Source organism: Oncorhynchus kisutch, linkage group LG27 (genome assembly GCF_002021735.2).
Source record: "Oncorhynchus kisutch isolate 150728-3 linkage group LG27, Okis_V2, whole genome shotgun sequence".
NCBI classification, from domain to species: domain Eukaryota; kingdom Metazoa; phylum Chordata; class Actinopteri; order Salmoniformes; family Salmonidae; genus Oncorhynchus; species Oncorhynchus kisutch.
In genome coordinates, this window is record NC_034200.2 from 21,808,892 (window position 1) to 21,836,610 (window position 27,719).

General features: G+C 45.3%; 1 protein-coding gene across 1 annotated transcript in view; it reads left to right on the forward strand.

Annotated features, from left to right (window-relative positions):
• LOC109872289 (XK-related protein 4) overlaps nt 1-27,719 on the forward strand; it is a 100,425-nt gene that overhangs the window by 63,375 nt on the left and 9,331 nt on the right. The window contains exon 2 of the mRNA XM_020463472.2: nt 13,694-13,893. Within this exon, the coding sequence (XP_020319061.1) occupies nt 13,694-13,893 (200 nt within the window). The remainder of the gene's footprint in view (nt 1-13,693; nt 13,894-27,719) is intronic.

The following is a 27,719-nucleotide window of genomic DNA, read 5'->3' on the forward strand; positions in this document are numbered from 1 at the left end:
CCATTGGAACACAGGACTGATTGTTGCTGATAATGGGCCTATGTACATTTGAAGTCGGAATTTTACATACTCCTTAGCGAAATACATTTAAACTCAGTTTTTCACAATTCCTGAAATTTAATTCCAGTAACAATTCCCTTTCTTAGGTCAGTTAGGATCACCACTTTATTTTAAGAATGTGAAATGTCAGAATAATAGTAGAGAGAATGATTTATTTCAGCTTTTATTTATTTCATCACATTCCCAGTCTGTCAGAAGTTTACATACACTCAATTAGTATTTGGTAGCATTGCCTTTAAATTCTGTAACGGTTCTCTTGTGGTGAAGGAGAGTCGGACCAAAATGCAGCGTGTAGATTGCGATCCATGTTTAATAAACAAACGTAAACACGAATCAATACAAACACTACAAAACAAAGAACGTAATGAACGAAACGAAAACCGAAATAGCCTATACTTGTGTAAACTAACAAAGACAGGAACAAGGACACTAAGGACACACAGTGATACCCAGGCTACCTAAATATGGTTCCCAATCAGAGACAATGACTAACACCTGCCTCTGATTGAGAACCATATCAGGCCAGACATAGAAATAGACAAACTAGACATGAAACATAGAATGCCCACTCAGCTCACACCCTGACCAACCAAAACATAGAAATATACAAAGTAAACTATGGTCAGGGTGTGACAGTACCCCCCCCCCAAGGTGCGGACTCCGGCCGCAAAACCTGAACCTATAGGGGAGGGTCTGGGTGGGCATCTGTCCGCGGTGGCGGCTCTGGTGCTGGACGTGGCCCCCACTTCATCGTAGTCTTCCCCCACCTTGTCCGCTTCCGTGACCTCCTAGCCACGGCAACCCTACTTAATAACACGGGACAGAGGGGCAGCTCGGGACAGAGGGGCAGCTCGGGACAGAGGGGCAGCTCGGGGCAGAGGGGCTCTTCAGACTCCGGCAGCACAGGAGAGGAGGAAGGCTTTGGCAGATCCTGGCTGACTGGCGGATCTGGAAGAGTCTGGCAGACTGGCGGATCTGGAAGAGTCTGGCAGACTGGCGGATCTGGAAGAGTCTGGCAGACTGGCGGATCTGGAAGAGTCTGGCAGACTGGCGGATCTGGAAGAGTCTGGCAGACTGGCAGATCTGGAAGAGTCTGGCTGACTGGCGGATCTGGAAGAGTCTGGCTGACTGGCGGATCTGGAAGAGTCTGGCTGACTGGCGGATCTGGAAGAGTCTGGCTGACTGGCGGATCTGGAAGAGTCTGGCTGACTGGCGGATCTGGAAGAGTCTGGCTGACTGGCGGATCTGGAAGAGTCTGGCCGACTGGCGGATCCTGGCAGACTGACGGCTCTGGCTGCTCCATGCTGACTGGCGGCTCTGGCTGCTCCATGCTGACTGGCGGCTCTGGCGGCTTCTTGCAGACTGGCAGCTCCTTGCAGACTGGCAGCTCCGGCTGCTCCATGCAGACTGACAGCTCTGGCTGTTCCATGAAGACTGACAGCTCTGGCTGCTCCATGCAGACTGGCAGCTCTGGCGGCTTCTTGCAGACTGGCAGCTCCTTGCAGACTGGCAGCTCCTTGCAGACTGGCAGCTCCGGCTGCTCCTTGCAGACTGGCAGCTCCGGCTGCTCCATGCAGACTGACAGCTCTGGCTGTTCCATGAAGACTGACAGCTCTGGCTGCTCCATGCAGACTGGCATCTCTGGCTGCTCCATGCAGACTGACATCTCTGGCTGCTCCATGCAGACTGACAGCTCTGGCTGCTCCATGCAGGCTGGCAGCTCTGGCTGCGCTAAACAGGCAGGAGACTCCGGCAGCGCAGGAGAGGAGGAAGGCTCTGGTAGCGCTGAACAGGCGGGAGACTCCGGCAGCGCAGGAGAGGAGGAAGGCTCTGGTAGCGCTGAACAGGCGGGAGACTCCGACAGCGCAGGAGAGGAGGAAGGCTCTGGCTGCGCTGGAGAGGCGAGGCGCACTGTAGGCCTGATGCGTGGTGCTGGCACTGGTGGTACTGGACAGAGAACACGCACAGGAAGCCTGGTGCGGGTAGCTGCTACCGGAGGGCTGGGGTGTGGAGGTGGTACTGGATAGACCGGACCGTGCAGGCGCACTGGAGCTCTTGAGCACCGAGCCTGTCCAACCTTACCTGGTTGAATGCTCTCGGTCGCCCTGCCAGTGCGGCGAGGTGGAATAGCCCGCACTGGGCTATGCAGGCGAACCGGAGACACCGAGCGCAAGGCTGGTGCCATGTAAGCCAGCCCAAGGAGACGCACTGGGGACCAGATGCGTAGAGCCGGCTTCATGGCATTTGGCTCGACGCTCAATCTAGCCCGGCCGATACGCGGAGCTGGAATATACCGCACCGGGCTATGCACCCGCACTGGAGACACCGCACAGCATAACACGGTGCCTGCCAGGTCTCTCTAGCCCCCCGGTAAGCACAGGGAGTTTGCGTAGGTCTCCTACCTGGCATAGCCATACTCCCTGTGAGCCCCCCCCCCCAATACATTTTTGGGGCTGACTCTCGGGCTTCTGTCCGCGCCGCCGTGCTTGCTTCGCCAACTCCATTCTCCGATAACCTTCCGCGCACTGCTTCCGCGCACTGCTCCTTCCGCGCACTGCAAGTCTGAAATTTGTGGAAATGACTTTTGGAATTATTTGTGAAATTACAAACTTTAGAAGCCAGGATAGTTATACTGCAACAGTGTGATCAAATTAAGATCCATCCTACATCTGTAATGAGGCACATATAAAACATTATTTGTGACAAAATGTGCGTAATATCACTGCTCTTGATTTAGAGACGTACCAGAAATTATAGAGTGCATATATTCAGGGCGCAGAATGGGCACCAAAACACAGACTAATTAGTTGCGAAGTTGGCATCCCCTCAACATATTCTCATGTGATGGAGTAGTAGATGCAGTACTGAAATTGCCCCAGGGTGAGACGGTAGATTCTGGGGGGTTATGTTTGGAACGTTGCGCAGACTACCAGTGGAGCATAATATTTTGTGTATGTGTGTGAGAATTTAAATTAATAGATTGGTGTAGATGTAGTCAATAGCTCATATTCATTCTGAACCTCTCTCTCTCTCTCTCTTTACCTTTAAAAATGTATGTTTGAGAAAAAAGCTCTTTCAAGCCATTTTGTTTAAATAGTTAATTAGCTGGGAATAGCTAGCAGATTAGAGTGGACTCCATCAACTCAAGGGTTGAGTCCCAAATACCACCCTATTCCCTATATAATGCATTACTTTTTACCAGAACCTTATGGGTAGCCTAGAACAAGTGCACGGATATCTGGTTTCTGTCCGGGGGAGAGAGATGGAGGGAGAGAAGGGCAAATGCAGAGGTTAACTCATCTTAAGTGCCATTTGATACATTCTTACTGTGTAACAATTAAGTCCACTTTTTAGAAAACAATTGGTCTTTATTCTCTTATTTATTTATTTATTTGCAATGACAGGTTAAATGTACATGTACACTACCATTCAAAAGTTTTGTGGGTTTTTGAAACCTGCAAAACACCAGTCTCAACATCAACAGTGAAAAGGCGACTCCCGGGATGCTGGCCTTCTAGGCAGAGTTGCAAAGAAAAAAAACATATCTCAGACTGGCCAATAAAAAGAAAAGATTAAGATGAGCAAAAGAACACAGACACTGGACAGAAGAACTCGAAGGCCAGCATCCCGGAGTTGCCTCTTCACTGTTGACGTTGAGACTGGTGTTTTGCGGGTACTATTTAATGAAGCTGCCAGTTGAGGCATCTGTTTCTCAAACTAGACATTAATGTACTTGTTCTCTTGCCCAGTTGTGCACGGGAGCCTCCCACTCCTCTTTTTATTCTGGTTAGTGACAGTTTGCGTGTTCTGTGAAGGGAGTAGTACACAGCATTGTACAAGATCTTCAGTTTCTTGGCAATTTCTCGCCTGGAATAGCCTTCATTTCTCAGAACAAGAATAGACTGACGAGTTTCGGGAAGAACGTTTTTTGTTTCTGGCCATTTTGAGCCTGTAATCGAACCCACAAATGCTGATGCTCCAGATACTCATCTAGTCTAAAGAAGGCCAGTTTTATTGCTTCTTGAATCAGAACAACTGTTTTCAGCTGTGCTAACATAGTTGCAAAATGGTTTTCTAATGATCAATTAGCCTTTTAAAATGGTCAACTTGGATTAGCTAACACAACTTGCCATTGGAACACAGGACTGATTGTTGCTGATAATGGGCCTATGTACATTTGAAGTCGGAATTTTACATACTCCTTAGCGAAATACATTTAAACTCAGTTTTTCACAATTCCTGAAATTTAATTCCAGTAACAATTCCCTTTCTTAGGTCAGTTAGGATCACCACTTTATTTTAAGAATGTGAAATGTCAGAATAATAGTAGAGAGAATGATTTATTTCAGCTTTTATTTATTTCATCACATTCCCAGTCTGTCAGAAGTTTACATACACTCAATTAGTATTTGGTAGCATTGCCTTTAAATTCTGTAACGGTTCTCTTGTGGTGAAGGAGAGTCGGACCAAAATGCAGCGTGTAGATTGCGATCCATGTTTAATAAACAAACGTAAACACGAATCAATACAAACACTACAAAACAAAGAACGTAATGAACGAAACGAAAACCGAAATAGCCTATACTTGTGTAAACTAACAAAGACAGGAACAAGGACACTAAGGACACACAGTGATACCCAGGCTACCTAAATATGGTTCCCAATCAGAGACAATGACTAACACCTGCCTCTGATTGAGAACCATATCAGGCCAGACATAGAAATAGACAAACTAGACATGAAACATAGAATGCCCACTCAGCTCACACCCTGACCAACCAAAACATAGAAATATACAAAGTAAACTATGGTCAGGGTGTGACAGTACCCCCCCCCCCCCCCCCCCCCAAGGTGCGGACTCCGGCCGCAAAACCTGAACCTATAGGGGAGGGTCTGGGTGGGCATCTGTCCGCGGTGGCGGCTCTGGTGCTGGACGTGGCCCCCACTTCACCGTAGTCTTCCCCCACCTTGTCCGCTTCCGTGACCTCCTAGCCACGGCAACCCTACTTAATAACACGGGACAGAGGGGCAGCTCGGGACAGAGGGGCAGCTCGGGACAGAGGGGCAGCTCGGGGCAGAGGGGCTCTTCAGACTCCGGCAGCACAGGAGAGGAGGAAGGCTTTGGCAGATCCTGGCTGACTGGCGGATCTGGAAGAGTCTGGCAGACTGGCGGATCTGGAAGAGTCTGGCAGACTGGCGGATCTGGAAGAGTCTGGCAGACTGGCGGATCTGGAAGAGTCTGGCAGACTGGCGGATCTGGAAGAGTCTGGCAGACTGGCAGATCTGGAAGAGTCTGGCTGACTGGCGGATCTGGAAGAGTCTGGCTGACTGGCGGATCTGGAAGAGTCTGGCTGACTGGCGGATCTGGAAGAGTCTGGCCGACTGGCGGATCCTGGCAGACTGACGGCTCTGGCTGCTCCATGCTGACTGGCGGCTCTGGCTGCTCCATGCTGACTGGCGGCTCTGGCGGCTTCTTGCAGACTGGCAGCTCCTTGCAGACTGGCAGCTCCGGCTGCTCCATGCAGACTGACAGCTCTGGCTGTTCCATGAAGACTGACAGCTCTGGCTGCTCCATGCAGACTGGCAGCTCTGGCGGCTTCTTGCAGACTGGCAGCTCCGGCTGCTCCTTGCAGACTGGCATCTCCGGCTGCTCCATGCAGACTGACAGCTCTGGCTGTTCCATGAAGACTGACAGCTCTGGCTGCTCCATGCAGACTGGCATCTCTGGCTGCTCCATGCAGACTGACATCTCTGGCTGCTCCATGCAGACTGACAGCTCTGGCTGCTCCATGCAGACTGGCAGCTCTGGCTGCGCTAAACAGGCAGGAGACTCCGGCAGCGCAGGAGAGGAGGAAGGCTCTGGTAGCGCTGAACAGGCGGGAGACTCCGGCAGCGCAGGAGAGGAGGAAGGCTCTGGTAGCGCTGAACAGGCGGGAGACTCCGACAGCGCAGGAGAGGAGGAAGGCTCTGGCTGCGCTGGAGAGGCGAGGCGCACTGTAGGCCTGATGCGTGGTGCTGGCACTGGTGGTACTGGACAGAGAACACGCACAGGAAGCCTGGTGCGGGTAGCTGCTACCGGAGGGCTGGGGTGTGGAGGTGGTACTGGATAGACCGGACCGTGCAGGCGCACTGGAGCTCTTGAGCACCGAGCCTGTCCAACCTTACCTGGTTGAATGCTCTCGGTCGCCCTGCCAGTGCGGCGAGGTGGAATAGCCCGCACTGGGCTATGCAGGCGAACCGGAGACACCGAGCGCAAGGCTGGTGCCATGTAAGCCGGCCCAAGGAGACGCACTGGGGACCAGATGCGTAGAGCCGGCTTCATGGCATTTGGCTCGACGCTCAATCTAGCCCGGCCGATACGCGGAGCTGGAATATACCGCACCGGGCTATGCACCCGCACTGGAGACACCGCACAGCATAACACGGTGCCTGCCAGGTCTCTCTAGCCCCCCGGTAAGCACAGGGAGTTTGCGTAGGTCTCCTACCTGGCATAGCCATACTCCCTGTGAGCCCCCCCCCCAATACATTTTTGGGGCTGACTCTCGGGCTTCTGTCCGCGCCGCCGTGCTTGCTTCGCCAACTCCATTCTCCGATAACCTTCCGCGCACTGCTTCCGCGCACTGCTCCTTCCGCGCACTGCAAGTCTGAAATTTGTGGAAATGACTTTTGGAATTATTTGTGAAATTACAAACTTTAGAAGCCAGGATAGTTATACTGCAACAGTGTGATCAAATTAAGATCCATCCTACATCTGTAATGAGGCACATATAAAACATTATTTGTGACAAAATGTGCGTAATATCACTGCTCTTGATTTAGAGACGTACCAGAAATTATAGAGTGCATATATTCAGGGCGCAGAATGGGCACCAAAACACAGACTAATTAGTTGCGAAGTTGGCATCCCCTCAACATATTCTCATGTGATGGAGTAGTAGATGCAGTACTGAAATTGCCCCAGGGTGAGACGGTAGATTCTGGGGGGTTATGTTTGGAACGTTGCGCAGACTACCAGTGGAGCATAATATTTTGTGTATGTGTGTGAGAATTTAAATTAATAGATTGGTGTAGATGTAGTCAATAGCTCATATTCATTCTGAACCTCTCTCTCTCTCTCTCTTTACCTTTAAAAATGTATGTTTGAGAAAAAAGCTCTTTCAAGCCATTTTGTTTAAATAGTTAATTAGCTGGGAATAGCTAGCAGATTAGAGTGGACTCCATCAACTCAAGGGTTGAGTCCCAAATACCACCCTATTCCCTATATAATGCATTACTTTTTACCAGAACCTTATGGGTAGCCTAGAACAAGTGCACGGATATCTGGTTTCTGTCCGGGGGAGAGAGATGGAGGGAGAGAAGGGCAAATGCAGAGGTTAACTCATCTTAAGTGCCATTTGATACATTCTTACTGTGTAACAATTAAGTCCACTTTTTAGAAAACAATTGGTCTTTATTCTCTTATTTATTTATTTATTTGCAATGACAGGTTAAATGTACATGTACACTACCATTCAAAAGTTTTGTGGGTTTTTGAAACCTGCAAAACACCAGTCTCAACATCAACAGTGAAAAGGCGACTCCCGGGATGCTGGCCTTCTAGGCAGAGTTGCAAAGAAAAAAAACATATCTCAGACTGGCCAATAAAAAGAAAAGATTAAGATGAGCAAAAGAACACAGACACTGGACAGAAGAACTCGAAGGCCAGCATCCCGGAGTTGCCTCTTCACTGTTGACGTTGAGACTGGTGTTTTGCGGGTACTATTTAATGAAGCTGCCAGTTGAGGCATCTGTTTCTCAAACTAGACATTAATGTACTTGTTCTCTTGCCCAGTTGTGCACGGGAGCCTCCCACTCCTCTTTTTATTCTGGTTAGTGACAGTTTGCGTGTTCTGTGAAGGGAGTAGTACACAGCATTGTACAAGATCTTCAGTTTCTTGGCAATTTCTCGCCTGGAATAGCCTTCATTTCTCAGAACAAGAATAGACTGACGAGTTTCAGAAGAACGTTTTTTGTTTCTGGCCATTTTGAGCCTGGAACCCACAAATGCTGATGCTCCAGATACTCATCTAGTCTAAAGAAGGCCAGTTTTATTGCTTCTTGAATCAGAACAACTGTTTTCAGCTGTGCTAACATAGTTGCAAAATGGTTTTCTAATGATCAATTAGCCTTTTAAAATGGTCAACTTGGATTAGCTAACACAACTTGCCATTGGAACACAGGACTGATTGTTGCTGATAATGGGCCTATGTACATTTGAAGTCGGAATTTTACATACTCCTTAGCGAAATACATTTAAACTCAGTTTTTCACAATTCCTGAAATTTAATTCCAGTAACAATTCCCTTTCTTAGGTCAGTTAGGATCACCACTTTATTTTAAGAATGTGAAATGTCAGAATAATAGTAGAGAGAATGATTTATTTCAGCTTTTATTTATTTCATCACATTCCCAGTCTGTCAGAAGTTTACATACACTCAATTAGTATTTGGTAGCATTGCCTTTAAATTCTGTAACGGTTCTCTTGTGGTGAAGGAGAGTCGGACCAAAATGCAGCGTGTAGATTGCGATCCATGTTTAATAAACAAACGTAAACACGAATCAATACAAACACTACAAAACAAAGAACGTAATGAACGAAACGAAAACCGAAATAGCCTATACTTGTGTAAACTAACAAAGACAGGAACAAGGACACTAAGGACACACAGTGATACCCAGGCTACCTAAATATGGTTCCCAATCAGAGACAATGACTAACACCTGCCTCTGATTGAGAACCATATCAGGCCAGACATAGAAATAGACAAACTAGACATGAAACATAGAATGCCCACTCAGCTCACACCCTGACCAACCAAAACATAGAAATATACAAAGTAAACTATGGTCAGGGTGTGACAGTACCCCCCCCCCCCCCCCCCCCCCCCAAGGTGCGGACTCCGGCCGCAAAACCTGAACCTATAGGGGAGGGTCTGGGTGGGCATCTGTCCGCGGTGGCGGCTCTGGTGCTGGACGTGGCCCCCACTTCACCGTAGTCTTCCCCCACCTTGTCCGCTTCCGTGACCTCCTAGCCACGGCAACCCTACTTAATAACACGGGACAGAGGGGCAGCTCGGGACAGAGGGGCAGCTCGGGACAGAGGGGCAGCTCGGGGCAGAGGGGCAGCTCGGGGCAGAGGGGCTCTTCAGACTCCGGCAGCACAGGAGAGGAGGAAGGCTTTGGCAGATCCTGGCTGACTGGCGGATCTGGAAGAGTCTGGCAGACTGGCGGATCTGGAAGAGTCTGGCAGACTGGCAGATCTGGAAGAGTCTGGCAGACTGGCAGATCTGGAAGAGTCTGGCAGACTGGCGGATCTGGAAGAGTCTGGCAGACTGGCGGATCTGGAAGAGTCTGGCAGACTGGCAGATCTGGAAGAGTCTGGCTGACTGGCGGATCTGGAAGAGTCTGGCTGACTGGCGGATCTGGAAGAGTCTGGCTGACTGGCGGATCTGGAAGAGTCTGGCTGACTGGCGGATCTGGAAGAGTCTGGCTGACTGGCGGATCTGGAAGAGTCTGGCCAACTGGCGGATCCTGGCAGACTGACGGCTCTGGCTGCTCCATGCTGACTGGCGGCTCTGGCTGCTCCATGCTGACTGGCGGCTCTGGCGGCTTCTTCCAGACTGGCAGCTCCTTGCAGACTGGCAGCTCCGGCTGCTCCATGCAGACTGACAGCTCTGGCTGTTCCATGAAGACTGACAGCTCTGGCTGCTCCATGCAGACTGGCAGCTCTGGCGGCTTCTTGCAGACTGGCAGCTCCTTGCAGACTGGCAGCTCCTTGCAGACTGGCAGCTCCGGCTGCTCCTTGCAGACTGGCAGCTCCGGCTGCTCCATGCAGACTGACAGCTCTGGCTGTTCCATGAAGACTGACAGCTCTGACTGCTCCATGCAGACTGGCATCTCTGGCTGCTCCATGCAGACTGACATCTCTGGCTGCTCCATGCAGACTGACAGCTCTGGCTGCTCCATGCAGGCTGGCAGCTCTGGCTGCGCTAAACAGGCAGGAGACTCCGGCAGCGCAGGAGAGGAGGAAGGCTCTGGTAGCGCTGAACAGGCGGGAGACTCCGGCAGCGCAGGAGAGGAGGAAGGCTCTGGTAGCGCTGAACAGGCGGGAGACTCCGACAGCGCAGGAGAGGAGGAAGGCTCTGGCTGCGCTGGAGAGGCGAGGCGCACTGTAGGCCTGATGCGTGGTGCTGGCACTGGTGGTACTGGACAGAGAACACGCACAGGAAGCCTGGTGCGGGTAGCTGCTACCGGAGGGCTGGGGTGTGGAGGTGGTACTGGATAGACCGGACCGTGCAGGCGCACTGGAGCTCTTGAGCACCGAGCCTGTCCAACCTTACCTGGTTGAATGCTCTCGGTCGCCCTGGGCTATGCAGGCGAACCGGAGACGCAAGGCTGGTGCCATGTAAGCCGGCCCAAGGAGACGCACTGGGGACTAGCCCGGCCGATACGCGGAGCTGGAATATACCGCACCGGGCTATGCACCCGCACTGGAGACACCGCACAGCATAACACGGTGCCTGCCAGGTCTCTCTAGCCCCCCGGTAAGCACAGGGAGTTTGCGTAGGTCTCCTACCTGGCATAGCCATACTCCCTGTGAGCCCCCCCCCAATACATTTTTGGGGCTGACTCTCGGGCTTCTGTCCGCGCCGCCGTGCTTGCTTCGCCAACTCCATTCTCCGATAACCTTCCGCGCACTGCTCCATCGAATCCCAGGCGGGCTCCGGCACTCTCCCTGGGTCGACCGCCCACCTGTCTATCTCCTCCCAAGAAGTAAGTCCATACTCTTGTAGTCCAAACCGTACTCCCATGTCCATTCCTCTTTTCTCTGCTGTTGCTGCCTTTGTTGCTTCTCCTGCGGCTCCTGCCTGTTGACACGCTGCTTGGTCCTGTTAAGGTGGGGGATTCTGTAACGGTTCTCTTGTGGTGAAGGAGAGTCGGACCAAAATGCAGCGTGTAGATTGCGATCCATGTTTAATAAACAAACGTAAACACGAATCAATACAAACACTACAAAACAAAGAACGTAATGAACTAAACGAAAACCGAGATAGCCTATACTTGTGTAAACTAACAAAGACAGGAACAAGGACACTGAGGACACACAGTGAAACCCAGGCTACCTAAATATGGTTCCCAATCAGAGACAATGACTAACACCTGCCTCTGATTGAGAACCATATCAGGCCAGACATAGAAATAGACAAACTAGACATGAAACATAGAATGCCCACTCAGCTCACACCCTGACCAGGGTGTGACAAATTCTTTAACTTGGGTCAAACGTTTCGGGTAGCCTTCCACAAGCTTCCCACAATAAGTTGGGTGAATCTTGGCCCATTCCTCCTGACAGAGCTGGTGTAACTGAGTCAGGTTGGTAGACCAACTTTCTCTCACACAGGCTTTTTCAGTTCTGCCCTCAAATGTTCTATTGGATTGAGGCCAGGGCTTTGTGATGACCACTCCAATACCTTGACTTTGTTGTCCTTAAGCCATTTTGTCACAACTTTGGAAGTATGCTTGGGGTCATTGTCCATTTGGAAGACCCATTTGCGACCAAGCTTTAACTTCCTGACTGATGCCTTGAGATGTTCCTTCAATATATCCACATCATTTTCCAGCCTCATGATGCCATCTATTTTGTGAAGTGCACCAGTCCCTCCTGCAGCAAAACACCCCCACAACATGATGCTGCCACTTGCAACTGCTTCACAGTTGGGATGGTGTTCTTCAGCTTGCAAGCCTCTCCCTTATTCATCATTATGGCCAAACAGTTCTATTTTTGTTTCATCAGACCAGAGGACATATACCAAAAAGTATATTTGTCCCCATGTGCAGTTGCAAACCGTAGTCTGGCTTTTTTATGGCGTACTATTGTTTGTACAGATGAACGTGGTACCTTCAGGCATTTGGAAATTGCTCACAAGGATTAACCAGACTTGTGGAAGTCTACAATTTTTTTCTGAGGTCTTGGCTGATCTGTTGATTTTCCCATGATGTCAAGCAAAAAAGACACTGAGTTTGAAGGTAGGCCTTGAAATACATCCACAGGTACACCTCCAATTGACTCAAATTATGTCAATTAGCTACCAGAAGCTTCTAAAGCCATGACATCATTTTCTGGAATTTTCCAAGCTGTTTAAAGGCACAGTCAACTTAGTGTATGTAAACGCCTGACCCACTGGAATTGTGATACAGTGAATAATAAGTTAAGTAATCTGTCTGTAAACAATTGTTGGAAAAATTACTTGTGTCATGCACAAAGTAGATGTCCTAACCGACTTGCCAAAACTATAGTTTGTTAACAAGAAATTTGTGGAGTGGTTGATAAACAAGTTTTTAATGACACCAACGTAAGTGTTTGTAAACTTCTGACTTTAACTGTAGATATTCCATTAACAGTCAGTCGTTTTCAGCTACAATTGTCAGTTACAACATTAACAATGTCTACACTGTATTTCTGATCAATTTCATGTCATTTTAATGGACAAAAAATGTGCTTTTCTTTCAAAAACAAGGACATTTCTAAGTGACCCCAAACTTTTGAACGGTAGTGTTTATCAGAACATTATTAAATTGACTTAACAATCACATCACTGTCTCTGTGTTTGTTTCTTGCCACACTCTGTCAGTATTCACAGGATCAACTGCAATAGCACTACATAATTCACACTAAATCCATGTGCATCCTTAGGCATACCTAACACACAGGATAACACAACACAACACGCGCCACATGTTTAATGCTTTTCTACCTGCCCCCAAATTAATATCATTGGTTCAGAGTTTGTTTTGATATTTTAACCTGCGTGTCGTGATCGCCTTTGGTGTGGGGGGTCAAAATACATCTATGCACAATAGAGCACGATGGCTCACGCGCACAGCTGGTTTGGGTTCCGTGTAAGTGCTAAATGCATTCTGTTGCATAGGAGCTGTAAGACCCAATATTAGAAATGAATCCTAGTCAAATGAATTGTAAAAGAATGAAGAGAGATGAAAAGGGCTGCATGAAAACTCTAATATGATATGATTCTTTATATGCTATACATGTATAAAACTCTAATATGATATGATTCTTTATATACTGTACGTGTATAAAACTCTATGATATGATATGATTCTTTATATACTGTACGTGTATAACCAAACAGGGGATTCTTAGGTGTTATGCCAAAAGATCCAAACTTTTTGACAAGGCCCCTGCTGGTGCTTTTCCGTCTAGACCTACCCCCACACCAGGGTGTCACCAGTATTTTATGTTAATGTAAGCTCCAGTGTTATTGTGTTTCCATCAGGAGTGTGACATGACAGAGGAGAATCAACAACATCTGCATCATCAAGACTGTTGTTTTGTAAGAAGGTGTTAACGTCCACAGTTAGCCTTTGTTATGTAAATGGTGGCTGAAAAGTACACAGGGCCTTGCCTTGGCTCCAAGTCAGAGCTGGTCCGCTGGAGTCATGGCCCAGTGAGACATGGGTGCCAGCCAGCGTAGATTGAAACAGAAAAGTTTGAGACTAGTGGTTAAAACACTGGGGTAAATCCTCAGTGGAACTGTCATTTGGCTCATGGATGTATTGTTTCCTTTTATTCCAGGTATTTCCATGCCATCTACCTGGGCATCCGGAGCCGGCGCAGTGGGGACCATGACCGCTGGAGGTTCTACTGGAGGATGGTGTACGAGTTCGCTGACGTCAGCATGCTGCACCTCCTGGCCACCTTCCTGGAGAGCGCTCCTCAGCTGGTCCTGCAGCTCTGCATCATCATCCAGACTCACAAACTGCAGGCCGTCCAAGGTACTGGCTGGAACCACACCCTGTATTAACACTCTCGCTTTCACCTCATCTATCTGCCACTGTACACATACTGTAAATACACAGGCCATCCAACATACTTTCTGAAAACCCCACTTTCTAACACTCCATTTTCACTACTCCTGTTCACTATTCCCATTCACTATTCCCATTCACTATTCCCATTATGTCTGTTGTAAAGCAGTCCCACTGCACTGTTAGATTTTCACAGGTTGGGATGTATCGGTTGCCACGGTTTAAAAGAACACCCCCCACCCAGGTGTTATATTGTATGCCAGGGCTGTATGGAATACTTATTTGTCAGTGTAAACAGAAGAAAATGCAGGCATAATGTAATGCACAGTGGTCTTCTCTCCAATGCAAAGAATCATGTTCAATTATATTAACTGGGCTGGCACATAGAGACACGCAGACACACGCAGACACACGCAGACACACACAGACACACACACATACACACACACACACACACACACAGGGAGGGAAGCTGGCCACATTTAGGCCAGTGGAAGGCTTCCAGGCCTGCTATGGGCTTAAACGATACAAGTCTTCTCCTTGTCCCTCATCCACTCCACAGTCTTGCTTTGCGCTGCCTTCTCTGCTGTGCTGAGTCACTGGAAGGAGTCTTTGCTGCACTTAAGAGGCACTTATGCTCTTTCTGCTACGTTAAAGAAGATTTGGCCTCCTCTGACGAGAGGAGAGGAGAGGAGAGGAGAGGAGAGGAGAGGAGAGGAGAGGAGAGGAGAGGAGAGGAGAGGAGAGGAGAGGAGAGGAGAGGAGAGGAGAGGAGAGGAGAGGAGAGGAGAGGAGAGGAGAGGAGAGGAGAGGAGAGGAGAGGAGAGGAGAGGAGAGGGTGGTTCAGCAAATTCTGTGATCAGCTTGAGAGGGAGAGAAAAAAGAATAGAGAGGATGCTGACGTGTTTGTGGATCTAGTCATTGTCAGTTGTATTCCTTCTTGTCAGTCTCTCTCCATACATCATTGCAAAATGATTCTATTCATACTGTATGAGTTGCATCACAAGATTTACAAGTGGACAATGTACATAATGCAATATGTTAATCACTGTAGCTAGGAGCCTTGGGAAAAGGAGAGAGAGTATATTTTCCCATTTGAAATTCACAAGCTGCTATAGTACAATGGGCCAGCCAGAGAAATGTGGATGGAGCGGATGGGCAAAGTTAATTGATCTGAAAATCCCATCCTCAGCTCACCGAGACTCGAGGACCCTCCCCCATACCGTTTTGCTCATAAACAGTTTTCTATAAAAATACATGAAAATGTGGTTGTTCAATGTTGGCTCCTCTAATGTACGGTGTGTTATACATTTGGTTTCTATCACCAACGAGACCATTAGATATCTGGACCCCCTAGGTCTCTCTAACTTCAATTGACCTCAGGTAGCATCACTCACAGGACTCCTCCAATGCTTCAAGGGAGGAACCAGTGTTAAAAGAAAATACTCAATCAATGGTCACTTTTATTACCTGGTCTAAACCCTTGTAGGGTTTTCTTACTTTCTTTCCATTGACTATGTACTGCAACAGTACCGTTCCCATTTGAAGAGAATGTGGAGCTTTCTGTTGACATGATGCTGCATGTTAATCTGTCTCCATGTATGGGTTTTTCAGGCCATTCATTTGTTCTCATTCATTTCTCAGGAGACTAGAGACTGTAACAACATATTTACAGCATACAATCATCTTGTCATCTAATAAGATTAGGGCAATATAATTACATTTCTTTCATGACAGTTTCTCTCGCTTGCTCTCTCTCTACTTTCTCTCTCTCTCGCAGTCTTTCTCTCTCATTATTTCTTATAATGTTTCCCTACCCCTCTCTAAGTTTCCATAGCTACTGTGGTTTTATCCCACACTAGCAGTCAGCCAGCCCTCATCAGTCGTCAGATTTTCCTCTTTTACACTCTGTCAGAGTGACACACTTCCTTCCTGGGAGAAGAAATATTCTCCAGGAGGCCTATCCTACCAGCTCCTGTAAGTGAGCAATTCTTCAGCTTGACTGTATTTCTTGCAGCACTTTTCCTGAATTACCACCTACTTTGTCTTCACTTGTGATTATAAGTACCATCCCCAGGTGAAAAATAAGGGGAATGCAGCAACCCAACTCTGCCTGAAGTCAAGAGTACAGTGCAGTTGGTTTGCCTATAGTATGAATATGAAAACGCATTTCACGTGGTTACTCTTTTATTGGAAAAGAACAGGAGAAATTAGAGATAGTGTTGTAAAATATCAACACTATGTGATAACAGAGCAAGCTACCATCGATAGCTTTTTGAAATGCAAGCCAAGTCCTACCTTCTGTGTTAAGAAACCATTTAACCCAGTGGCATATCACCGCTCATTTGTCTAAAGCATTTAGGTAGAACAATACAGCCTATATAATCTGATAAATTAGCCCCTGTGTTTAAACACCCACCATAGTAAGGATGAGCTTGCTTTCTCCCTTTCCAAATAACTGTGTGTTAATGTGTTTGATAAGGCTGGCTCAGGCCCCCTGTGTTTGCTCTTTAAATTGTCTTCATTCCTCTCTCTGCTAGATAAGTTAATTGAGGTAATGTCTTCTTCTTCACCTCAACAGTCTGTCTGACTCTCTCCCCTGTTCTGGATTTATTTTAGAAGGCCAATCCTGGCTGTTTTTCAAATCCCTGCAGTTAAGCAAGATGTTATTTTGATCATGCGGCCATGATCTCCCTCTCTCTCTCTTCAATTTAAGAGCTTTATTGGCATGTGAAACATATGTTTGCATTGCCAAAGCAAGTGAAATAGATAATAAACTAAAGTGAAATAAACAAAAAATGAACAGTAAACATTACACTCACAAAAGTTCCAAAAGAATAAAGACATTTCACATGAAATATGTGTCTCTAATATGGGCATACATTTGGCAGGAGGTTAGGAAGTGAAGCTCAGTTTCCACCTCATTTTCTGGGCAGTGTTTTGGGGGATATTTTTTGCAGAATTCTGCATGCAGAGTCCCAATTTGGTGTTCGTCCCATTTTGTGAATTTTTGTCTTGTCACTCAGATCATTCACATCTCTCTCTCTCTCTCTCTCTCTCTGATGTCTCAACTCATTGCATTCCTATTTTGACCAATTTATGAGGAATATTTTGACAATTCTACAATCACTTCACATTCTATTTTCCAAAAAGGAGACATATTCTTTCCAACCTTGAAAATGCTAGGGATTCCTTTCACATCAGAGCAGCATTCACTTCGTTTGAAGTCAATCCAGGACAAGGAATTCCATTTTGTATGCATCGATAAGGTGCTGTGTGATGTCTCGGGAAGATCAAATAACTTATTTTTGGACATCACAGTCTGAGTAGCGGCTACAGATGTCATATTATTCAACCTTTGAAACCAGATAATAAGATAAAAGTAGAAGTTGCCCTGAGATTTAAAGACATGCTACGGTACTTTGGCGACTAGTAAGTATTTTTTAAACCTGCTGCTTTGGGCTGGATGTGTCAACGTGTAGTTCATACATGCATAATCTATGGAAAGGTGGAAAGGGTTCTACATTGAACCCAAAGGGTTCTTCCTGGAAACAAAAATAGTTATTCAAAGGGTTCTCCTATGGGGACAGCTGAAGAACCCTTTTAGTTTCTAGATAGCACCTTTTGAAAGGGACTGATTTGACTGGGTCTAATTGTGTTGCTGTACTGGGGCTCTGTAGGGTCTGTTTGTGTTTCTGGAAGCTGCGCAGAGCCATTTTTTCCTATGTTTACCCACACGTGGGGCAGCCCCTTAGCAATTCAAGTTTCAGCCAATGAGCTTCAGCCCCTCGCCATTTGAGTGACAACTAATAAGACGCACACACAGTAGAGAGAGAGCATTTGTGATGTAGTACGCAATTTTCGGGGGCCACTTTTTGCTCGTGGTGATAATTTCAGAACTACTAGCTAAAAAGTATACAAAAGTACCAGAGAATCTTTTTTAAGTGTCACCGAGAGAGTTATCTAGAGAGTAAGTTATACAGCTCTGTTGCTTGCAGTGAGAAATCCATAGTGTCGTTTTATAAAAGCAGTGACAAACCAAGGAACTATCAGTAACACTATGGTTGCCAAAGGCATGGGTCGATGAGGAGAAAACCACTCTGACAAAGCTCAACTGTACAGTATACCAGGAAGCAGACACTCATGAGTGTTTTATTTCCTGTGTCCATTTCCCAGTGCTGTCAACAGTGACCTTGCTACTGCTGCTCCTGAAGCAGGTATTTCCCATCAGTTGGTTATTTTACTGTTAAGTCCTCTGTGTGGAAGATACTAAGGAGACACAGGCTCCGTCTGAAAATGACAATTCCCTATATAGTGCTTTTACTCAATAGTAATTATATAGTACTTTTGGGCAGATCCTTTGCAGTCCGAAATGGCCCCCAATTCCCTATATAGTGCACTAGTCTGGTTAAATAGGGTGCCATTTGGGATGTTGCAGCCCCAGACAGTGCTGCAGTGCTGCTGCTGTGGTTTACATAACCCCCTCTCCTCCCTGGTCCCCAGCCCGCCCCATTCCCCAAATTACTGTAGCTTCTGTGAGCAAGACGAGCAGAGAGGAGAGGAGAGGAGAGGAGCATCACATGACCAGTCAAATCACACAGCCCAGTAACCAGGAAGCATGCTACTGGACCATTCCAGCCAGGCAGGTTCCTCTGGCTTTGGCTTCCCTCCCCTCATCGAGATGCACTGCACATTTGTGTGTGAGGGCAGAGGAGGGGCTATGCTTCCTTCCGCAGAAACACACACGCACTTGCACACACACACTCACACGCATGCACTAAACTAAACGCGTGCTAAACGTGCACAAACGCATGCACGCAGGGCCTAGCTCCAAAATAAGAATCGCAGCCCCCTCCCAGTCCCCTGCCACTCCTGGCCTCAGCCTGTTAATTATCCCACTCCACACAGTAGTCATTAAACCCTTTCATCATGCCCCAACAGCCAACACCTAATGGCCTGGCCTGCATCTAACTGGGTTTAACACTGTCATTAATCAATGACAAGCAAATACCCACATGTAAATAAATAGACCAATCGATATAGTAGATGCAGTTGATTAAAAAAAAGCATCTGCTTAAAGACATAGTTATATTATTGATAGATAGACAGACAGCTGTCTGATTCTCCCAGCTCAATGTACTGTATGTGGTGGACAGACAGTAGTGGTCGAAGAAAGATAATTCTTTTCTGCCATGTTTAATGAACATGTTGTCCTACTGTATACATCACACCATCCAGTTCTGACATCCTTAAAAAAAAACGGACTCGGTTTGACTTTGAAGTGAAATGTACTAGGAAGCGCAGGAGTCAGCCATATGTTCACTTCTGATAACAAAATGCAATTGACTGTGATGGTCCTGGGTGTTAAAGGCCAAGAACAGGGAGATAAGTCACGCCTATAGTTCCACTTAGTCCCATAGAGACTTATTTAGGAGACATTACACAAAGGGAAGCTACAGAAAGGATAATAGGCTCACACTTTGCTGTACTGAAAGGCTTCTTGAGTAATGTGACAGGGTTGACGTGGCACCAAAATGCATGATCTGAAGGGCCGTGGTGAAACATAAATATCCATCCACAAGGAGGCAAAGAGTTTTGAGTGAGGCACTACTAAAACATAATATCTTCATGCTTTGATATATGCACATACATCGAAGATGTCCTATATTTTCCACTTCATCTAAGCTCTTCGTTTACATTTGGAAGGGTGTTTGGGTGGCTTTCGTTTTCAACGATTGACGCTGGATCTACTAATCCATATGCAGGATAATGAATTGATTATGTATGAGGTTGTTTCTATATGGGCAGAAAGTGTCTGTAGCAGCCACATCATAACCCAAAATCCAGGTTAGACAGACAAATATCATTCCCACAACAGTGCAGTCTAGAGAATGTTAAGTATTCCTTGCCATCATCATGTTTTTCTCTCACTTTTCCCACTAAAGCACAGCTTGTTGCCAGACCTCTTTGTGGATGAGGCTCCACTTCACAGTGGTAGCTCTAACTCTTTATTGTAAAAGGAGCCAAGGGAGCTGTGTTAAAATGAATAGCAATCATCTCCATTTCAATGTGGTCTGATCTGATCGAACCTTTAAAGGCACAACCTAGTCCACCCAGCCAGGCCTTTAGACTATTGGATGAACTGAGGTTATCGGCGCAGCTCGACCAGTCTTCATTCACCAGATCGCTTCACTCTCTCTTTGCTCTTGAGAATGTAATAAAGCAACAGAGCAAGTGTGTTTACTGAGAGGCCTAGCTGCCTCGAATTATGGCAAAGAGTAAGTGACTGTCGTGCGCCGTAATAACGACTGTTCCTCACTTTTTATTTGCTTAATGATTGAATAACATGGTTTATTAAGCTTCCCAAAGAAAATGGAGAGTGGGCTGAATGGGGACATTCCATTCTGAACAGGCTGATGGAAAATAAGCCTTAACTTTTAATTGGATACAAAGCTGTTGCAATTAAGATTTCAGAGCCACTCGTGTTAATAGGAAGCCATCTTCGTTTGGCATGGTCCAACAGCACCATTGTATAATTGCCAGAGAGAGGTCCAGGTCTACATCCAAAATGGCACCCTATTCCCTATATAGTGGGGGGCTCTATAGTGGGCTCAAAAGTAATGCACTATAGGGAATAGGGTACTATTTGGGATGTATACCAGGATTTTATATGGTCCTCCTCCGTGTGATTAAAGGGTTGCATGAACTTGAATGGCTGCCAATTAGCATCTTATTGCTCCTGCTTTCAGTGTTTATAGTCAAATTGTAGTCTAAAGAGTTTCTCTTGAATCCCTAGGGGTTTACAGAGGAATAATAAACAGTAGATGTATTCAACAGAATTTACTTCACAAAGCTAGTTAAATGCAGTCAATTCAGTCTGTCGACTTGTTCTTTCTCTAATGTCTGCTCTAGTGTGTGTGTGTGTGTGTGTGTGTGTGTGTGTGTGTGTGTGTGTGTGTGTGTGTGTGTACAAGTGCATGTGTGGGCTGTTGTCTCCCTCTGGTATCGAGGCCAGGAGATGGTCTCCTCTCGCTCTTGATAGAGAACGATCACTCCAGCAACATGAGCACTTAGTAACCATGGCACCCAGCTCCTCAGAGAAACCCAGTGTCATTACTCTTCAGCCAGGATTCCCTGGACCTCTGCCATCACAGCCATCTTTACTGGAGCTAACTGAGTACCAGGTAACAATAAAGTCCCTCAGTTCAGATATTTCAGAGCTAAACACCACCAGTGGGCCTTGTGAATTACTGTATTTTACAGGCAGCTTGGAAAAGAATGGGGTTAATATTGAGCTAATTGTGCAGTGGTGTAAAGTCCTTAAGTAAAAATACTTTAATTAAAGTGCCACTTATGTCGTTTTTGGGGGTATCTGTAGTACTTTACTATTTATACTTTTGACAACTTTTACTTCACTACATTCCTAAATAAAAGTATGTACTTTTTACTTTTGTTAGGATATAGCCTTATTCTAATATTGATTAAATATTTTTTTTCCTCATCGATCTACACACAATACCCCTTAATGACACTGGTTTTGAGATTTTTTTGCTAATTAAAAAAAAGAAAAAAAATTAAATATCACATTTACATAAGTATTCAGACCCTTTACTCAGTACTTTGTTGAAGCAACTTTGGTAGGGATTACAACCTCGAGTCTTCTTGGGTATAACGCTATAAGCTTGACACACCTGTATTTGGGGAGTATCTCCCATTGAGATCCTCTCAAGCTCTGTCAAGTTGGATGTGGAGCGTTGCTGCACAGCTATTTCCAGCTCTCACCAGAGATGTTTGATTGGGTTCAAGTCCGGGCTCTGGCTGGGACACTCAAGGACATTCAGAGACTTGTCCCGAAGCCACTCCTGCATTGTCTTGGCAGTGTGTTTAAGTTCGTTGTCCTGTTGGAAGGTGAACCTTCGCCCCAGTCTGAGGTCCTAAGGTCCTATCTGCTCTAGAACAGATTTTCATCAAGGATCTCTCTGCACTTTGCTGTTACGTAACAAAATGTGAAAAAAGTCAAGGGGTCTGAATACTTTCCAAAGGTAATGTATTTTAGCAATTACATTTACTTTTGATATTTAAATATATTTCAAACCAAATACTTTTAAACAATTACTCAAATAGTATTTTACTGGGTGACTTTCACTTTTACTTGAGTAATTTTCTATTAATTAAGGTATCTTGAATTTTACTTTTTTACACTTTTTTTTCCCACCATTGGTAGATATTGCTATGCAGTTCCTCCCACTAAGGTCTATGGGCCCGGGGCTGGGTTTCTACTAAGCTAACATATGGAATTGTTTTAAGATGGTCATACCAAGGATCATTTAGCTATTTTATTTTGAATTTTAGGACCCCTGTAGGTATATAAAAAATATATTACAAAATGATTTGATGAAATATTGAATTTGCCCTCACTGCTATGAGCCCATAGAAATGCATTGAAAAACAGATTCATACATGGGGGAAATAACATAGTCCAAAATTAAATAAAAAGGAAGTATGTTTTGAAGTGTCTGTCCTTTATCTGAGAGATATAGGAAAGCACAAAAAAAAATATATATATATATATATATTTATATATATACACAGTGGGGAGAACAAGTATTTGATACATTGCAGATTTTGCAAGTTTTCCTACTTAGAAAGCATGTAGAGGTCTGTAATTTTTATCATATGTACAGTTCAACTGTGAGAGACAGAATCTAAAACAAAAATCCAGAAAATCACATTGTATGATTTTTAAGTAATTACTTTGCATTTTATTGCATGACATAAGTAGTTGATACATTAGAAAAGCAGGACTTAATATTTGTTATAGAAACCTTTGTTTGCAATTACAGAGATCATACGTTTCCTGTAGTTCTTGTCCAGGTTTGCACACACTGCAGCAGGGATTTTGGCCCACTCCTCCATATAGACCTTCTCCAGATCCTTCAGGTTTCGGGGCTGTTGCTGGGCAATACGGACTTTCAGCTCCCTCCAAAGATGTTCTATTGGGTTCAGGTCTGGAGACTGGCTAGGCCCCTCCAGGACCTTGAGATGCTTCTTACGGAGCCACTCCTTAGTTGCCCTGGCTGTGTGTTTCAGGTCGTTGTCATGCTGGAAGACCCAGCCACGACCCATCTTCAATGCTCTTACTGAGGGAAGGATCTTGTGATACTTGGCCCCATCCATCCTCCCCTCAATACGGTGCAGTCGTCCTGTCCCCTTTGCAGAAAAGCATCCCCAAAGAAGGATGTTTCCACCTCCATGCTTCACGGTTAGGATGGTGTTCTTGGGGTTGTACTCATCCTTCTTATTCCTCCAAACATGGCGAGTGGAGTTTAGACCAAAAAGCTCTATTTTTGTCTCATCAGACCACATGACCTTCTCCCATTCCTCCTCTGGATCATCCAGATGGTCATTGGCAAACTTCAGACGGGCCTGGAAATGAGCTGGCTTGAGCAGGGGGACCTTGCGTGCTCTGCAGGATTTTAATCCATGACGGCGTAGTGTGTTACTAATGGTTTTCTTTCAGACTGTGGTCCCAGCTCTCTTCAGGTCATTGACCAGGTCCTGCTGTGTAGTTCTGGGCTGATCCCTCACCTTCCTCATGATCATTGATGCCCCACGAGGGGAGATTGACCGTCATCTTGAACTTCATCCATTTTCTAATAATTGCGCCAACAGTTGTTGCCTTCTCACCAAGCTGCTTGCCTATTGTCCTGTAGCCCATCCCAGCCTTGTGCAGGTCTACAATTTTATCTCTGATGTCCTTACACCCTCTCTGGTCTTGGCCATTGTGGAGAGGTTGGAGTCTGTTTGATTGAGTGTGTGGACAGGTGTCTTTTATACAGGTAACAAGTTCAAACAGGTGCAGTTAATACAGGTAATGAGTGGAGAACAGGAGGGCTTCAGGTCTGTGAGAGCCTGAATTCTTACTGGTTGTTAGGTGATCAAATACTTATGTCATGCAATAAAATGCTAATTAATTACTTAAAAATCATACAATGTGATTTACTGGATTTTTGTTTTAGATTCCGTCTCTCACAGTTGAAGTGTACCTGTGATAAAAATTACAGACCTCTACATACTTTGTAAGTAGGAAAACCTGCAAAATCTGCAGTGTATCAAATATTTGTTCTCCCCACTGCATACACACAGACTACCGTTCAAATGTTTGGGTCACTTAGAAATGTCCTTGTTTTTGAAAGAAAAGCATATTTTTTGTCCATTAAAATAACATCAAATTGATCAGAAAGACAGTGTAAACATTGTTACTGTTGTAAATGACTATTGTAGCTGGAAACTGCTTATTTTTAATGGCCCATTATCAGCAAACATCACTCCTGTGTTCCAATGGCACATTGTGTTAGCTAATCCAAGTTTATCATTTTAAAATGCTAATTGATCATTAGAAAACTCTTTTGCAACTATGTTAGGACAGCTGAAAACTGTTGTTCTGATTAAAGAAGCAATGAAACTGGCCTTCTTTAGTTGAGTATCTGGAAAATCAGCATTTGTGGGTTCGATTACAGGCTTCATTAAATAGTACCATCAAAACACCAGTGTCAATGTCAACATTGAAGAGGCAACTCCGGGATGCTGGCCTTCTAGGCAGTTGCAAAGGAAAAAACATATCTCAGACTGGCCAATAAAAAGAAAATATTAAGATGGGCGAAAGAACACAGACACTGGACAGAGGAAGATTGGAAAAAATGTTATGGACAGACAAATCTAAGTTTGAGGTGTTCGGATCACAAAGAAGAATATTCGTGAGACGCAGAAAATATGAAAAGATGTTGTCGGAGTGCTTGATGCCATCTGTCAAGCATGGTGAAGGCAATGTGATGGTCTGGGGGTGCTTTGGTGGTGGTAAAGTGGGATATTTGTACAGGGTTAAAGGTATCTTGAAGAAGGAAGACTATCACTCCATTTTGCAACACCGTGCCATACCCTGTGGATGGCACTCAATTTGAGCCAATTTCCTCCTACAACAGGACAATGACCCAAAGCACAGCTCCAAACTATGCAACATGTATTTAGGGAAGAAGCAGTCAGCTGGTATTCTGTCTATAATGGAGTGGCCAACACAGTCACCGGATCCCAACTCTATTGAGCTGTTGTGGGAGCAGCTTGACCGTATGGTACGTAAGACGTACCCATCAAGCCAATCCAACTTGTGGGAGGTGCTTCAGGAAGCATGGGGTGAAACCTCTTCAGATTACCTCAACAAATTGACAACTAGTAGCTGCCACACAATTATTATTTCAATTAAAAATCATTACCTTGTCGACTATATGTCCTATTCATTTTTCAACTCATTTCATGGAAAACAAACACATTTGTCTTTATTTAAAACAAATGTTTACCCCCTTTTCTCCCCAATTTCGTGGTATCCAATTGTTAGTAGTTATTATCTTGTCTCATCGCTACAACTCCCGTACAGAGACAAAGGTCGAAAGCCATGCATCCTCTGAAACACAACCCAACTGCTTGTTAACACAGTGCGCATCCAACCCGGAGGAAACACTGTGCACCTGGTGACCTGGTTAGCGTGCACTGTGCCCAGCCCGCCACAGGAGTCACTAGTGCGCGATGAGACAAGGATATCCCTACCGGTCAAACTCTCCCTAACCCGGACGACGCTAGGCCAATTGTGCGTCACCCCATGGACCTCCCGGTCGCGGCCGGCTGCGACAGAGCCTGCGCTCGATCCCAGAGTCTCTGGTGGCACAGCTAGCACTGTGATGCAGTGCCCTAGACCACTGCGCCACCCGGGAGGCCAAACAAAGATATTTCTAAGTGACCTCAAACTTTTGAATGGTAGTGTATACAGTACCAGTCAAAACATTTGACTATTTTCTACATTGTAGAATAAGGCTGAAAACATCAAAACTATGAAATAACACATATGGAATCATATAGTAACCAAAAAAGTTTTTAACAAAACACAATATATTTTATATTTGAGATTCTTCGAAGTAGCCATCCTTTGCCTTGATGATAGCTTTGCACACTCTTGGCATTCTCTCATCCAGCTTCATGAGGTAGTCACCGGGAATGCATTTAAATGAACAGGTGTGCCTTGTTAAAAGTTCATTTGAAGAATTTCTTTCCTTCTTAAACCTTTCTAGGACACATGTTCCACTAGCGAAACCCCTCAACAACATTCCACTGAAAAGGCAGTGCGGGAAATTCAAAACCATTTTAAGTCCAATACCGCAAATGAAAGATACACATCTTGTTAATCTACCCATTGTGTCCGATTTAAAAAATGCTTTACAGCGAAAACACAACATATGATTATGTTAGATCACCGCCAAGTCCAAAAAACACACAGCCATTTTCCCAGCCAAAGATGAAGTCACAAAAAGCACAAATAGAGATAACATTAATCACTAACCTTTGATGATCTTCATCAGATGACACTCATAGGACATCATGTTACACAATACATGTATGTTTTGTTCGATAATGTGCATATTTATATCCAAAAATCTCAGTTTACATTGGCGCCATGTTCAGAAATGCCTTCAAAATATCCGGAGAAATTGCAGAGAGTCACATCAAATAACAGAAATACTCATCATAAACTTTGTTGAAAGATACATGTTTTACATAGAATTAAAGATACACTTGTTCTTAATGCAACCGCTGTGTCAGATTTAAAAAAAACTTTAAGGAAAAAGCAAACCATGCAATAATCTGAGACGGCGCTCAGATAGAAACAACATTTCTCCACCATGTTGCAGTCAACAGAAATACGAATTTACATTATAAATATTCCCTTACCTTTGATGATCTTCATCAGAATGCTCTCCCAGGAATCCTAGTTCCACAATAAATTGTTGTTTTGTTCGATAATGTCCATTATTTATGTCCAAGTAGCTACTTTGTTAGCACGTTTAGTACACATATCCAAATTCTTGTCCAGGTCCAGGCGAACTTCGGACGAAAATTTCTAAAAGTTATATTACAGGTCAAATAAACTTGTCAAACTAAGTATAGAATCAATCTTTAGGATGTTGTTATCATAAATATTCAATAACGTTCCAACCGGAGAATTCCTTTGTGTCAATAGAAGTAATGGAATGCAAGTCGACATCATGTGGAATGCACGTGACCAGGACCTGGCTCTCTGCCAGACCACTGACTCAAACAGCTCCCATCCGGCTCGACATGACAATAGAAGCTTCATTCAACGTTCTACAGACTGTTGACATCTAGTGGAAGCCGTAGGAAGTGCAAACAGATCCATATCCTACAGTGTTTTCAATAGGCGATGAGATGAAAATCGACCAACCTCAAATTTCTCACTTCCTGGTTGGATTTCATCTCAGGTTTTTGCCTGCTATATGAGTCACCTTTCATCCAAGCTACTCAATACTGCCCCTGCAGCCATAAGTTAATGCATTTGAGACAATCAGTTGTGTTGTGACAAGGTAGGGATGGTATTCAGAAGATAGCCCTATTTGGTAAAAGACCAAGTCCATATAATTGCAAGAACAGCTCAAATAAGCAAAGAGAAAAGACCGTCCATTACTTTAAGATAGGAAGGTCAGTCAATGCAGAACATTTCAAGAACTTTGAAAGTTTCTTCAAGTGCAGTCGCAAAAACCATCAAGCGCTATGATGAAACTGTCAATCATGAGGACCGCCACAGGAAATGAAGACCCAGAGTTACCTCTGCTGCAGAGGTTAATTAAGTTAATTAGAGGTACCAGCCTCAGATTGGAGTGCAAATAAATGCTTCACAGAGTTCAAGTAACAGACATATCTTAATATCAACTGTTCAGAAGAGACTGCAT